Consider the following 16,121-nt stretch of genomic DNA (forward strand, 5'->3'; position numbering starts at 1 on the left):
GCTGTGGATGTCCCATCCCTGGAAGTGTTCAAGGCCAGGCTGGATGAGGCTTTGAGCAACCTGGTCTAGTGGAAGGTGTCCCTGCCCATGGCAGGAGGGTTGGAACTAGATGATCTTTAAGGTCCCTTCCAACCCTAACCATTCTATGATTCTATGAATTGCACAGCTTCACCGCACACGTGTCAGATTTGAACAGCTAAAATTCATTCTGTTCACAAAAAGGACAGAAAGGAGAGCTTCACAAAAAATACTTTTAATATGCTTTACCACAACTTTTCACTTTTCCAGTTACATAGAAAAAAACAGACGAATTAGGTACATGGGGGCTAAATGTTCTCCCCTGGAACACGTGAATTAGTCTTATGACCCAACTCCGTTTTCTTGGGCTCTTTATAACAAAGAAACGGGTATTTTTCCTCCCAAAGCACAGTATTTCTTCAGCAGCAATGGAAATGGAATCACAGCAGCTTAACTTGACCCTTCTATAAAGCTTTGTATAAACCAGTGATTTTATGATGGCAACACTGTCCTTGAAAGAAAGAGCGGCAGTCAGGCATCGATGCAAAGATGGAATGATTAGGTCATAAACATATGGCACTTAAAGAGATAGCTTATTTGAAGGCACCACCACAGCAGAGTGGCCAGTTGTTCTACTATATATGCCCAAAGAAATAAGTTCTTCCTGAAAATTTATAAAACTATTTAAAAAAACCACAACTGATTTGTACCCAAAACATGTGCTTTTAAAAAAATATGAACTGTGCTAAGCAACTCTTAAAATTTTGGTATATATGTGTATACATATATATACATACACACACCAAAAAAGCATGTGTGTTTGTATATATATATAGAGAGATCTATTTTCCCTTCAAACTTTTAAGGCTTCAGGAGTTAGTTCTCACATTCAGTAGCTTTCAAGCTTAAGACGACCTCCGTCTCCTTCGCTCACGAAACGCTTTCTGCCCCTGTAAGAAAGCGGAAAGTATCTTTTCAGTAAGTTCACAGTAGCATTGCTTGTGTTTTCTGACCTGTCACCGAGCCACGGAGAAGAATCTTCTCTGGGTCTTGGAGCTTACACTGTTGCTCACTGATAAACTGCTTAAAGTTAACATCTGAATCTTACATCCAGGTTTATTTGTAAGAAGGTTTTCAAAATTTGTACTGTCGAGTGTTCTACTTTGCTCACCTTTTCACATTCACATTTGCAAAAGATGCCACTCTGAAAGCTTAGGAATAGTGGGTTTCTATCCAGAACTGAAGGGCATAAGCCAAAAACACCTCAACAGATAAGTGGTAACTGAAGTACAGTCAAGCTTTTGTTGCAGCAATGACTTTCAACGCTCCCACACCCCAAACCTGCAAAACGTTTGGTACCAAGGTCCACACAAACTCAATTTTAAGTCTGAAGTCTGTAAGTCGGGGCTGGTTTTGATGAAGACATTAAACGCTGCAAAATCTGACTTTATTGCAAGCTGTCAGGATGGTTTAAGCAGCCTAGCAAACACTAAAACTGGAGAAGGGCTAATAATTAGAATGCATAAAATTGCAAATAATAGTTTTAACAGAATATTTAAAAGTTTGATTTCCAGGGGGGAATACATGTAACCTGCTAATTGTATGGTGACCAGTAAGAAGAGAAAGGAATGCTGACAGCTACAGTTGAGCAGCAGTACTCACACACTGGATAAGTAAACCGTGAAAAACCAAAAAGCACTATACAAGCCACATGAATAACAGATACGAAAGGATCAGGTGTCTGGAGTTCCACAAAAAAGCATCCTGTTCCTTTTGACATAGACAAGACAACCAATTATGTTTTAGAGCTCTGTTTGTGCAGTTTGGTATGTTTAAACCCATTTTTAAAGCAGTTTTTCCAGTCATTCCCCACCACCCCTACAGCTAGCAGTTTTCCACTGTGACCTACACCCGAATCCTCCATCTCAGTATGGCACGCATCGAGAGGCAGGCCTTCGCCCTCTGGAGAGCACACAGGCTTGCTGCCTGGGACTCAGCAGAGGCTTACTTTCCTCAGGAATTTATCTCAGCCTCCACAGAACAGGTTTCACATCAGTGCAGCTTCTTAATAAAGATTTTACCAGTCTAACCCTCTGTTTCTCCATCTCCCATAGTTCCAACCTGTAATAACACTCTGGTCACAAGGTCCTGCTTTCTGTTACCTCAGTGGGGACAAAAAGCAGTGCATTCACCTGTCTACAGTGAAACAAGTACCTGGAAGGACAGAGGTCTCTCAGCGGTTTGGAAATTATTCCAGCCTGAAAGCATTCCTCTACAAACCGCTCAAGCACAGAATAGGAATGTGGCACATCCAGGTTAATATCTGGGATTTCACGGTAAACTCGTTCATAGCCCTGCAGTGGAAGAATTCAAATAGTGATCTGGTTACTCTATGATGTCACTACACATGTTTTAAATAGCCTTTTGCACTCGGATGATTTGTTTTCTTCAATAATTTCACGTACATTATGTCAGTTCCAACAAACCTAAGGCAGAGCAGCTGCAAGTCAGTGGAAGAGTAAGGTAATACCAGCCACTACCATGGTACTGCACAGCCATCTATCTACATAAAGACACCAGCTGAATTTTTTAACTTCTTGGGACCCGAAATCCAGACAGTACAGAACGGGCGTGAAAGCCTGGCTATCGCATGGGTAGGAACACAAGGAAGGAAAAGTTAATTATTCCTCCATGTAGGTGAAGAAGAAGTGGCCAGAAATCCTCACTGCAATAGTTAGTGCAGTAAGGGGAAGGCTGGTGACAGCCAGAGATGACCTCATCACCTCCCAGCAGCGGTATGGCTGCGTACATTTTGACACAAGTCTTTGTGGTACCCAACTGGCCCTGGGACAGAACAGCTGTCCTGTATGCACACCTAGACACAAAGGCATGGCTGACTCCAACTGTGTAAAACAGTAGCTTCTATATACTGTTCTAACAGACACCTGCAATTAAGTGGGTCTTTATTGTGCTACTTCAGTCCTGAAGAATGACTGGATAAAAAGAAAATTTGTATTTAAGACCAATGAAGCTACACTGCAGCATTTTAAATTATTTTAACCACTTAATTGCATAAAAGCAGTTGGAAGTCCTTGAGTGAGGATTCAGATATTCTCTACCTGCAGTTCTAGAGAACTACTGAGAACTCATTTGTATTTCTTCCAGTACACGGCAAGTATTGCACACGTGTCACTGGCAGATTGTTTGTATGGGACACAGACTGGAGAACTGAAAAGTATCAGTCAGCAACAGACTACAAGTAGCACTAAAAAGAAGGTAAAATATACAGATTTGGAATACCTTTCCCAAAATTCTCTAAATGCCACACTTACTCTTTTCATTTGGTCCACAGTAATGACAGAAGACTTCCAGAGTGATTTCAACAAATCCAGGATCATTTTAAAGGTCTTTTCTCCAGTTGACTCCAAAACCATTACAATGGCCTGAAACAAATCACCCAAGTGTTTTACTAAAAAGAAAACAGTGATTCAGGTACATGGTGTATAGGCATGTGAGCTGCCAAAAGGCATGAATGATTATGCATTTTCCAGAGAGACAGCTGTGTTACGTGCACTTAGAATTTCATGTTATTATTATTTGAAAAGAAGAACTGATTTGAAGTTATTTGGATAAAGACAAGAGGTATGAAAAACCAGAAAGGACTAGACAGTGAAAAGCATTGCCTTTCTGGCTTGGTTTGAGATACACATGACTCTCCATATGGCTGCTGCAGTACAGATGGCAATTAATTAATTCTGTGGAATTAATTTTTTATCTGATTTTTTTTTTTTGTATCTGTGATTTTTAGAAGAACTTTGAAGTTTAAAATCTACAAATCTTCACAATCCCCATCCACTAAAAGGATTCTGTTTTTCTATCGTGAAGGAATTTTCTAAAAGGAGTCAATTTACTGAAAAGAAGATTTTGTAGGTTGTGGGTGTTCAGCTTTACTGGTAAACAACCATTTCCCAACTTGGCAGATAAAAGAGTACAAATGGGAACAGCCTCCCAGATACAGCAAGGATAATCCTTCTCTCATGCAGTCTGGTTTTGAAGTATCTCGGAGCTTTTACAAATGTGCTAGATGGAACAATTCCACCCTGAAAAGGAAGCTCTATAACTTAACAAAAACAGGTAACACCCATTAGAATATCCAGATATCTGAAACTAAAAGGAAATCAACACCAAAACAGAGCATGGCTTTTTGCTGCAATTCCTCAGCAGAAAAAACTGAGCTGTTCTTTTTCGGGGATCAGTAATAATCTGAATTCAGTTATTTACCCAACAAGCAGGAATTCATTCTGGATGTTCCCAGAGTTAGCAGCAGCTTGTTGCACGATGTGCACACAAACCATTAACTTTGCATGAAACGACTTAATTATTCCAACAACATCAGAACTCACAAACCTAGCTTCAGATTCCAGTTATATTATTTGCATACCCACATCAAAACAACCCCAAACCTGTTGGTATTACTGACAGTTATTACAGGGACTCTGATTTCTCCTTACTTCATATACAAGTTCATGGTGAAAATGGGGTACTTCCAGTTCCTGAAGGCAACGTTCAGCTTCCAGCAGATCTCCCGAAAGCAAATACTCTTTCAGCAACATATCAATCTATTGAATTTTAAAACAAACAAAAAGCCCAATGCTAATTAGATAGAAAATTTAAAAGCTGCCAGCTGTGTTGATCATCTGCAATCGACCCAGTAGGAAGTCAGCTCCTGAAACTTGCTGCTAGTGTTTTTATAAATATATTTACAGAGACCTTATCAGCACTTGAAACACAGTGTAAGGAAAATACCTATCCACAGTGTTAATGCAGACACACGAGCACCAGAAACATTGCTTTTTAAGATATGTATCGCTAAAAAGGTTAATACGTGTATGATTAAGTTTCATCTTCTACCCTGCGCCCCTTCACCTATCACCTGTTACAACTCAGAAAGTCGAACATAACCTTTTCCTTTAAGCCTGCCCACTTTGCTGCATGAATGTCTAAACATTCCTGTTTCTTCCTCTGTTTCTGAGTTACTACGGTGCTTTTAATCACTGATGCCAAAAAAAATAGTTTATCTAGTTTAGCCAGTTTCAGCTTCGCTCTTCTAATTAATGCACCATTTTCTATTGCAAGCTCTTAAAAAGCTAAGAGCTTGAAATTTTGCTTAAAGCAAAAATAAATGTATACTTGCAATACAGCGTATGTACTGGCATGTTCCCACCACTGACAAATACCACAACATCAACAAAACGATCTACATAGTTTTTTTAAAAAAGCCTACTTTGTTTTTTTTTTTTTTTTAAAAAGCCAAAACACTCAAAGCCATCATTTTGCTACAGGTTAACAGATGTATCTCTGCTCTGTACCGAACAAGATAAGCTTAGGCAAACAGTAAATCAGAGAAAGGAGTTTGTAGAAAGCAGCTACCTCTTTGACAAGGTGTTTCACGGACTGCTGGCCGCCTCCTGACCCCCACACGCTGTCTATGCGCTTTCCACCCTTGGTCATGCTCAGCAGCACAGTAGCTCGGTCCAGCGCAGCTCTAGAAAGCAAAAGTTGGCATTTTAAGAAGTTATTACAAAAGTTAATTAAAATGCATCTGTAACTTCCCCCCCACTGCCATTTCTCTTCGGGCAAAGCAACCAGATCCCTGGAAGAGGTCCAGGTTAGCAGCTCCACGGTTAGCCAGCAGGCTAGCTCCCCACATTCTGCCACCTTTGCACTTTTGGCTGTTCCAGGCTAAGGGCAGGTAACAGTCCTGTGACGGCAGCAGATCTGAATCATCAGTGCACAATCTGAAACATCTCCCAAGAATGAGCTTAGTATTTTCTTGTGCAGATATGGATTGTATCCGGGCTCCTCCAAGAATGCAGCTTGGCATGTGTACCTCAAACAACAGGAGGCTGGAGTTGCTTCCACACTGAGTAACAGATTTGCTACTGAAATGGTATTTTCAGTTTGGGTCTAAAGAATTATGAAATCTGGAGAATTTAAGCCAAAACCACACTTCGGGAGGCAAAGACGTGGTTGCAAAAAGATGGTGTGCAGGGGGGAAGCTTGCCTGTTTGTGATAAAAGAATGAAAATGAAGCAAGATGAAAAAAAAAAAAAATCTCAGCTCCTGTACCACCATCCAGCTAAATCCCAGTCCTCATGCTGGGGGCTAGCCAACAGCAGTAACTGTTCACCAAGATTTCACAAGCAGAAATGAAGGGCCAGGAAACAGCAGCGAAGCATCCCAGATGTGCAGCACGCAGGCTACAGTCCCTCCGACCACCGGAGACGCTCGCATCGCTGACCACGTTCGCCATTTGAGCCCTCCAGTTAGGCAGTGAGGCATTTCCCTTCCCAAAGTACCCAGCTACAGTCCCTACAAACGCAGCTTTTGGAAGCGTCAGGATTTCAGCACCTCCATATCAAGCCTCAAACACACACTTACAGGGGAAAAAATAATAAAAGCGTGGCTAGTTATTAAAATGCCCCTCTTGGTTAGAGATTGCTCCTTCAAACCTCTCAGCCTGACACAGAAAACAATTGTATTTCTCGATGAATAAAGCATTACAGAGAGTCTGGGAGAGCACTGCACAAGCTTCAAACCTTTCTAAGGCAAAACAGTTAATCCCTTGTGTATTTCACAACGTATTTACAGCAGCTGTCCTGATGCTATATTTACTCATTGATCACATTAAAGCTTTTTCTAAAGACAGAACCTTCTATAAGCACTTCTGGTTCAGCTCTCTTCCCCCCCCACCCTCAAACACAAGCTGGACAGCAAACGTGACAAAGAGAACTCAAATGCATTGACACATTCTTTTCAGGCACTTCCAGTATTTCTCCTCTGATCTGAGTCATTCTGGATTTTGTTGTTGTTGTTGCAGACTCTGTGGGTTTCTTTTTTTATCATTTTAAATTAAAAAACAAGAAGTTATAGAAAACCACATGGTTTATCCTGAAGTCATAAATTCCTGATCATCATCATTGGCATCTGGAATAGAACACTGTAGCTACATGGAGAAAACAACAACATTACCGAGCTTGGACACAATCCACAGTGCCTTTGTAGCCATCTATGTAGGTATTGCTTAGAATCCCATCTCCAACAGCTCTAGCAATAAACTGGCCCACCAGCTGCAACAAAACCAAAGCATTTTTAATTAAATGTTGAATTTCAAAGTAGTTCTAAGTAGACAATTATGATGTGCTTGGTTTTCAGATTTTATTTAAATAAGCCATCTCAAAGTAAAAATGCAGCCTGAGAAATTGGTTGGGGATTAATCGTGGATTTTCTTTCAAAATACAGTCTATTTTAGTTTGCTTGACTGATTTTAGCCACAATATGCAATAAAAGCTTTTGACTACTAGCATAAAACTTTACAAACGTACCTGTGGTGCCCTGGGAGAATCCAATGCCAATTCAGGTAGTTCTTTAAGCAGTCTATCAAAGGATTTTTCCACATCAGTTTTGCTTACTACTGTCCCGCAAAGGTCAGAGATAAGCTTAGATGTCATTTCCCTGTGACTAGCCTTCCCCTCTAATGCCAAGGAAACAGCCAGCACTGGCACACTGTATTTCATTTCACCAAGGTTTAAACCCCTCAGCATCTCCTAAATAAGATTTGAAAAACAAAACAGATCAAGATTTCATTCTTTTTATTAAATACATTATATAAATATATAAATATGTAAATAATTATCTATTCGTAATATATTTACACATACACTTCTGCTCATGTAATTAATGTAACTGCTTCGGTATTCTTACTGCACATTTCTTGTCAACATCTCTACACTCATTTATAGCTAGCAATTGGATTCCCTTGTATGCTACAGGTTTGCCCCACAAAATAACCACAAAATAGTAGTAAAAAGGCATGTGACGTACCGAAACTTCATTAGTATCTCCATGTTCAAAATACTCTTGTATGATTGGTGTTAAAGTCTTTTCAAATGCTCTTTCATCCAGAGGTAATACTACTGTTTCGTAGACACAGTTCTCCTGTTTTAAAAGGGCAACAAAAGCATATACCCTTGGGTAAACAGTGCTAACAGCATCAAAATGTAACTTCTAAATCCTTAATCCTTTAGTCTTGGTAAGCAGTATTCCTCTAGAAAACATCAGATTAGGTCTCTACCAGTGAAGTGTGGACAATGCTGGCTAAATGTCATACTTCTCCTATTTTGAATTTACTGTTAAAGGACAGTAACACTCCAAACTGTTCCTAGGATTCTGCTGACACCACCTGAACACAGAGACCAAGTACCTACGTACTGAAGGGAGAGCGTCAAATCCCCGTCCCAGCCCAGCAGCAAGCTGTGTCACCACACAAGGGTTAACTTTCAGCCCCTTTCCCTGCAAGTGGCACTCCAGTCCCTAACAGCCTGCCCGCCCGCATTCCCCCTCCTCAGTGACTGCTTGACCAGACAGGCGGTAGCACGTACAAATCAGAGAAAAGGCATTTTCAGAATATTTGCGAGTGAAGACATCCCCCTAAGGGAAAAAAGAATCACACAGCAACTGCCTCCTATGTAACCTGGTCCTGCAGAGTTCCAGCACGACTAGATCTCCCCGCCATAGTTCAGCTTGCTACTCCTCACAGACTACAGCAGTCATGTTTAGAACAATGCCACAAGATCACAGAATCTGAAGAAAGAAGTTTTCCAACTGATACTTATTGGAAAGAAGCTTTTGTGATCAAGAAGTATAGCAGAACACCAAAAGCCTGTACTTCCCTCACATCCGTCTCTGTGTACAACCTCAGAAAAATTAAAGTATGTAAAAGTTCCACAGACTATTTATTCTTCATTAAACTTCTTTATGCACTCACCAGCTTCATTTTTAATAGCTGTCTCTGTTAACGTAAAGCACTGAACTGCAGGGAGAAAGTGATACTGGAGGAAGGTTTTGTTATTCCCACATACCACCCCCTCGGCAGCCACGGCTGCAGCAAACAGCCTCTGCTCAAAGGACACCGCCATCGCTCTGCTTATCTCATAGTTTACGTACAGTCTCGCCATTGTACTCATCTCAGAGACTAGTGATCTCTGATAGTGATCAGTGTCTCCTTTCCTCAGCGATTTAATGTTATAGAGCAACCTTTGCCCAACGAGCTTTTCTTTTTCCTGATAACGTGGCTGTAAGGTACAATCTTCCACAACAGATTCTAAATAAATGCATGTAAACAAAATATCCAGGCTGTCAACTCTGCACTAGTTGAAAGTGTTTGTACCAAGTAGATACAAGACACTGGGAGGGTTGGAAACACAGGGAAGAGAAAAATCCATTGAGGGCACTGTCCCAGACTGACCCTCCGACTCCCTCAGCCTGTTGCATTTCTAACAGGGCGCCTGTTTGCCGTATAGACCAGCACTGCAGCGTGTGCCTCCGTGGGAACCAGCAGTGAAGACCTCAGCTGGGAAAAGGGTGCTGCCTAGTCAGGCACAGAAAGAGGGCTCACGGGCAAGATGTGCGAGTATTGTGCTGTGACACTTCTACAGCACTTGTCTTTAACTAGGCAATAATCCATTCTTGAACATTAAAGTGAGCATTTAGTAGACATTCACATAACTCAAAAGGTCAAACTTCCATTAATCTGAGCATCACAGCACTGAAATCAATAAAAGGAAATAAAACCCAACACCGTAATTATTTGCCTACCTGGTCATCATCATAGTTAGGATCCTTAATATCTACTTCTTCTACATCGTACACTTGACCTGGTGTGCCCCAGACTCCTTTACCACCTGCTCCACCTGGCAAAATACAGGACAGTAAGCAAGGACAGACAGTTTAGGAAGAATACTTGAGTTCAACCCAACAGTCTTTCACTCCAGAGTGATGTATCACTGCTGTGCCCACCTCCTGACTCTAACCATATATGCTGAAAAGGGCATGTTTGTATGACACCTTCCCATTTCTGCAAACTGTCTTTTTCACCACTTCCCAGTAAGATACGAGAAGCAGCATGAAGCTGCACAAGAATTACTGAAGGCTGAAACTGTACTTTCAAATATAACCATACTTTAAGTTTGCATTAATACCAATCCTGTGAACCACTGACAGTTCAAATCTGTGTATTCAGTCTGATAAGAAAAGGTACTTGCCTTAAAGACACAAATTAATTGATGATACACACAGAAAGTTTTCTGATAAGAATGCCACCTACTATTAGCTCCTATCGCCACCTACTAACTAACAAAGAACCAAATGCCTGTACAGAGACTGTGGTTTATGAAAATGATTCCCAGTGAAAAAAAATAAATACTGTGTTTGGAACAGAATCTTCATCAGGCTACTCTCTTCACTAAGCAACACCAACCTTTCTTTGGCAGACCTCTTCCCTTTCCAGACCGGGATCGCCTGTCCAGGAGTTTCCCCTTTGGGCTCGTTGGTACAACCCCGATCTTCAGGGTCTCTCCATTGTCACTAACAGAGTCTCCTCTCCCAGAATCTCTAGAAGAATTTTTCCTCAACCGTCTCTTTGCTTTAGCATTTATTTTGGCTTCAGTAATTGAAGTTGCAGGAATCCAATTTCCATTGATTTCACTCTTTCGTTCCTCAGACCCACCATTTTCTTCATCACCGGAAAATGGAACATCACTTAGATTCTCAAGTTCTTAAAAAAGAGATGGAGAAAAAACATCATTATGGTTTTAAACAGCTTTGTGTTAGAAAACCAAAACACATTGCATTTAAAAAGGATTACAGCATTAAACAGAACTCTTATTTATCACAGTGTTAAGGCAAATGATGTTGTTTTTAAAATATGTCCACACATCACAGTCATAAGGAGTTCCTTATCCTCCTGCACAAACTATCCACAGTCTAAACAGAGCATATGTCAGGAGTTGGAAAGCAAATGAATAAACCATTTATAAACAGGTAAACCTTCAAAAACCCCACCCCTGTTCAACAAAAAAGTGATCAGACCTCCTCAGTGCGCAAGATCTACATGCCTAGTTCTCACTCCACCCACTCAGCTCTTGATTTAGAAACAAGCAAAACTGCCAATACAGAAAAAATCTGTGAGGACTCACTAATGTTAGTTACTAGTCACCAAAATGAAACTGATTTCCTAAGCCATCAGCCAACATTCCCCTGATTCAAGGCGTTTCAAACACACCTCACCAGGTGGAAAAGCAACGATCCTAACTTCCAAGAATACAAAAACATCACTACTTTTTTGGTTTTAAAGTTACAGGAAAAAATGCCATTCCATTCAAAGCCTGGGAAGTTTGGTAACAAAGACTCACAGGATACGGTTCTGAAACAGTAAGACCTCTCTTCTCTATGGACTGCCCTTCGCTAGCTTCTGTGAAGATGTTTTCGAAAACGGTCACGGTTTATTGCTTCCCACAATCACATGTAACAGGAAGTAGCTTTGTTTCATACCCAACAAAACACTCTCAACTTAAGGATCTATGAATGTCTCAGGGCATCAAGAAGTGCAATAATTTCACTCTTTCAGGAAGTTAATGAACACTAAAATTTGTACCTGAGTTCACAAAGTTAGGATGTCCCTCACTTGAGCAGAATGTCTTCGTGAGAGATGGTGAGCAAACGCTTTCCTAAATTCTTTTTCCCCTTCTTAACCCACGAGGATTAAAAAAAAGCACCTGGGGATCTATTTACATTTCAGTTAGTACCCTGGGAGTCCTTGCAAACTGAAACGCACACACCCCCAAGGGAACAGCCTCAGCTGTGTTACACAGCCCTTCTTTTCTTGAGGATTCAGTAAAGACACAACCTTTAGCCCCAACCCTAGGAAATGCAATGATGAGGCAACACAGAAGCTGCTTTTCCAGCTGTGCCAAGCCTGCTTTACAGAAACGTTCACTGCCGTAAATCCAGAATGTGAAGAGTATTTTAAATTTGTATTTGAACTCGGCTGAATGCACTACTTCACTATTCCAATACACTCCAATGAGCAACGTTCATTGGCAATACTTCTCAGAACTATTCTTTTTTAAATTCAAAACAGATTCATAATAAATTGTTTTGAAAGCAAAGTGCACAAATAAAACACAGAATCACAGAATGGTTTAGGTTGGAAGGGACCTTAAAGATCATCTAGTTCCAACCCCCCTGCCATGGGCAGGGACACCTTCCACTAGACCAGGTTGCTCAAAGCCTCATCCAGCCTGGCCTTGAAAACGGTTGGGACATTTCCAACCTCAAAGTATTTACCCATATCAAAGAGGATGCTACACTACGAGATGAAGACAGTTTGATGTGACTGCCTCCTTCCTGATCAAAGAAGTAACATTTTGTGCCTGGTGTTCACAGACAAGCATGCTCTAGGTGAACAGTAACGCAGCTGTTCCAGTCTAAGCTTCGTCTTCCCACTCGCTGCTCCCGCAAAAGCATTCCTTCTAGGCTTGCAGCAAGCTAAAGAAAAGCATGCATCATGACCAGTAAAAGACCCCCCAACAACGAGTTTCTCAGTTTATCTAACGTTTTAATAAAACAAAGAGAGATTTGCATAAAGTGAGCAGGGGAGGGGGAAAAAAGCAAACCCAAACAGAAAAGGTTTCCTTCCTCTCATTCCCCAGGGTGACCGCATCAGCACAACCAGCTCATCTCAGAGAAATGGATTTAAATTCTTCTTCATCTCCACTCTCCCATGACTTCCTCCAGTTCAGACCCGCAGTGTGGTTATCCAGGAACTACACTCTTCAATGACCACTTACTTCTTTCTCCGTTTCCAAAGAAAACGGCCAACAATTAACACAAATCTGTCCCGAATCTGACGAGTAAGCATAAAAGGGGAGGCTGCAGTCCAGCCTCCTTACACAATCCCGATCTCTGGTCCCAGACGCAAGGAAATCCTCCACAGGAAACATCCAGCCCTAAGACTTAGTTTTTCTCATTGCATTACTAAACTTTTTTTCTTACAGAACACTATCGCTTCCAGCTGCAACCTCTCTCTCTGTAATACTATAACCCAACTGCCCCTCCACTATTGGTTACCTACTTAGGCTGAAAAAATAGGTTAAACAGACATACTAGTTTTCAACAATTTTCTAAAATAAAATAATTCCATAAAAATTACATATTCAGATTCAGACAAAATTAGATTCAGATCTTCCTTTCAGCTTCTCGTTTTTACATCATATAACATATGGATACACAAATATAAGCAGTAACAGTGTTCTATAAACTTTAAGACTTTGTTTACTATGTATTAAAAACGTTATCCAAATTTGTCTCATTACCCTGCTATTGAGACCAACAGGCACACTTAAAAACCTGGTGCTACCTTAATTAAGGTAGCACCATAAAAGCAAAGCATTCAGCAAGTACTTACCTATACACAAATCTAAATTGACCTAATTTGGGCAAATGAAATATCAGCAGAGTTTCCCACCTATTATCCACATATAATTCTAAAATGCTGAGAAGCACCGTATCTTCCACCTTAAACTAATTGTGGGTTAAGAAGTCACAGAGAGCATCACATACCACCTTAACATATACACAACTTCCCTGAACAACATTTTAAACCTGCAAAAACTCTTTGGTATAAAGGTCAATGCACATCATCACAACTTCTGGAAGACACAGAAAGCAACATGAAACTCTTAACTTGACCGAGCATCATAAAACATGCTGCTAATATGGCCAAAACACTCAATTTCAGGGTAGTCTCTCACACCTATTTGGTAATTTTTTCCCATGCCAGCCCACCTCCAGCCAAGCCTTTCATCAGTTGTTCCCTCAAATTTTAAGCTAAACAGCTATATAAAAGCAGAATTTATACCTCTCAAATGCACCTACAGATTTTACTTTTCAACTTTTTTTTCACATCAGCACTAGTGGAATGATAGATGATAAAGGAGTCGAGTCACTATTACTTAGTACGTTCAGTAAATGTTAACTTCATTATTTTAACAGATTTTGAAATAAATGTAATCAAGCAGGATACTATTATATAATTGAAAGAACTGTTCTATAAATTTTTGATGATTTTTATTCTTTTTTTAAAAAGTACTGTTAAAAAATTAACAGGTTATAAAATTTTTTCTACAGAAAACATTTCAGGTCAGCTAAGCAATTTTAAGTAAAAGAAACACTGACTATATTACTCACCTGTTGGGATAACAGAAATGTGCTCCTTCTCAGTTTCCATAGTTGCTTAACAGAACTGACTGTGAAATGCAAAGTCCTAACGTTTTCCCTCCAAGACCTAAACAGAAATGGAGAAGCTTGGGGAAAGAAAAGCACTAGACCAAATCTTAAAATAACAAGCTGCAAACACTTCACTCTCAAAATACAAGGCAAAAATAGTACTTTAAAAAGTTATAATTAACTATCAGTAACCACTGAAAAGTTCCTGGGAAGGTAAACTGTGTAACCTGAGACAGCACTGCTCTATCTACGTGTCTGTTGCTTATAAAGGAAGGAGGCACCCAGATAAAAGCCGTTATTTTAAGGGTAAAACCCCTCTGTATGCAGCTTTTTTTAGCTGATAAAAGCCACCTCTATCCATTTAGACTGTCCTATTCTATAAAGCAGTTATCTGTATGAGCACACAATATCAACGCTGTAATTGCATCCACAAGAGAAATGTTCTTCAGGTGTACTATACTGATAAAATGGTACTGATGTATCGCGTTCAAACCAGCTATTTTTTGTTCCTCCCCTCAAGAACATGCTCTATGTTTTACTCTGTGTGCATATAGCTGCCAAGTGCGTGCTTCTGGACCCTTCAAAGACTCCTTACAACCACCAGTCAGTCTGCAAGGGAGAATGCCAAACACCTCTTTTTCCTGTTACCCTCTTTCTCCCTCTTCCTAGCAGCTGCTGTTCTAAAAGCCACCCCACGTCACTGCGAAAGAGACGGCATCATCCATCAAAAAATGAAGCAGCTCCAGAATTCCCCTTACAGTTTTTCACCTGCAAGATATTCACAGTGAATATCACTTGAATACCAAGTGATCTGTGAAAATTACTGGTATTTGTGTCTGCCCCGTAAGAATTCAGTGGTTCTTTTCCTCCTTTTTTCATCCTCTGACACCCTGGAAGCAGCTTACCGTTGAGTGGCAAGATTGTGACACCAAACGACAGCTCTCCCTTCCCCTTTTCTTCTCCTTCCTTGTTTTCCCTCTTATGCCCACTTGTCTACCACAGGCCCGTCAACTGCAGATGATTCATCACAGACCGTTGGCAATAAACTCTGGTTTAAGGCACGGTACCGAGCTGTCATGAGCTTGCATTTCCTCATGGCAACCCAAACAGTTAACAGCTTTGTGTAATAAGAAGTCCTCCCTGCCCCACAGCATTTTTTTTTTAATAAACACTTTTTTCTCAGTTACCTCAATCAATCATTCAGGAGTTCTCAAGTGTTCCCAGTCACTGTTGGTTGCTTTTTCTTTTCCTGTACGGATCTCAGTCTGATCTGAGCAAACTACCTTGTAAGAACAGTTTTATTCTTCCTAGTGGGATGTTCCATCAGTTGTCCACCTCTTTGAAAAAGACAAAACCTGCACTAAGTAACAATCATGACTTTCACCATTTGTAATCAAGTCCTAAAGTTCAAGTAGAGAAATACTTTTTCCTTACAGGACACTAGTTGAAATTCTCCACCGATGGCCACACAATAAATAACAACACAAGACTTTCATATGCTGCCTTTTTGAGATTCCACCCTCTAGTTTGTTCCTAAGAAAGGTGGAATAACTAAGCCTTATTATCCATGTTGTCATACTGATCAGGAGACATACTCTCAATTTAGCAATACACCCTCTCATTAACTCAAGCCAACAGGTCTGCTGGAGCTTCAGGATGCGGGTATTTATCACTGTGTCAAAAAAAAATCACTTCATGTTTTGCAGTTGTACCACAGAGTGCTACCAATCAGCCACAAACTGAAAACCTCTGTAAAAGTATCAGAATAAATGACCCCAAGATTTTGTGTTAGAACAAATTATATGGAAGAAAATGGGCAGAAGGAAACATAAGCATCTACAAAAGAACAATGCTGCAAGAGATCTTAAGATTGATCAGTGATGCAAATAGTACTTTTAAAGCAGTTCAGCAGACGAGGGTATTTCCTAAGTGTCTGAAAAACGCCGTAAGTTACTAAAATACGCTCAGCTCTGTGC

The 16,121-nt window shown here is 40.4% G+C and overlaps 1 protein-coding gene across 1 annotated transcript; it reads right to left on the bottom strand.

Moving 5' to 3' along the window:
* Positions 1–545: 545 nt before the first annotated feature.
* Positions 546–15,484, bottom strand: PDCD4 (programmed cell death 4 (neoplastic transformation inhibitor)). The gene is made up of 12 exons (XM_010158963.1): positions 15,333–15,484; positions 14,107–14,203; positions 10,337–10,633; positions 9,676–9,770; positions 7,903–8,016; positions 7,404–7,625; positions 7,051–7,148; positions 5,449–5,563; positions 4,530–4,637; positions 3,351–3,461; positions 2,233–2,372; positions 546–968 (listed from the first exon to the last, which is right to left on the bottom strand). The coding sequence occupies exons 2-12, from the start codon at positions 14,144–14,146 to the stop codon at positions 908–910; spliced, it is 1,401 nt and encodes a 466-aa protein (XP_010157265.1). The 5' UTR covers positions 14,147–14,203; positions 15,333–15,484; the 3' UTR covers positions 546–907.
* Positions 15,485–16,121: the final 637 nt, after the last annotated feature.

The sequence above is a fragment of the Eurypyga helias genome, unplaced genomic scaffold, assembly GCF_000690775.1.
Source record: "Eurypyga helias isolate BGI_N326 unplaced genomic scaffold, ASM69077v1 scaffold25739, whole genome shotgun sequence".
NCBI lineage: Eukaryota > Metazoa > Chordata > Aves > Eurypygiformes > Eurypygidae > Eurypyga > Eurypyga helias.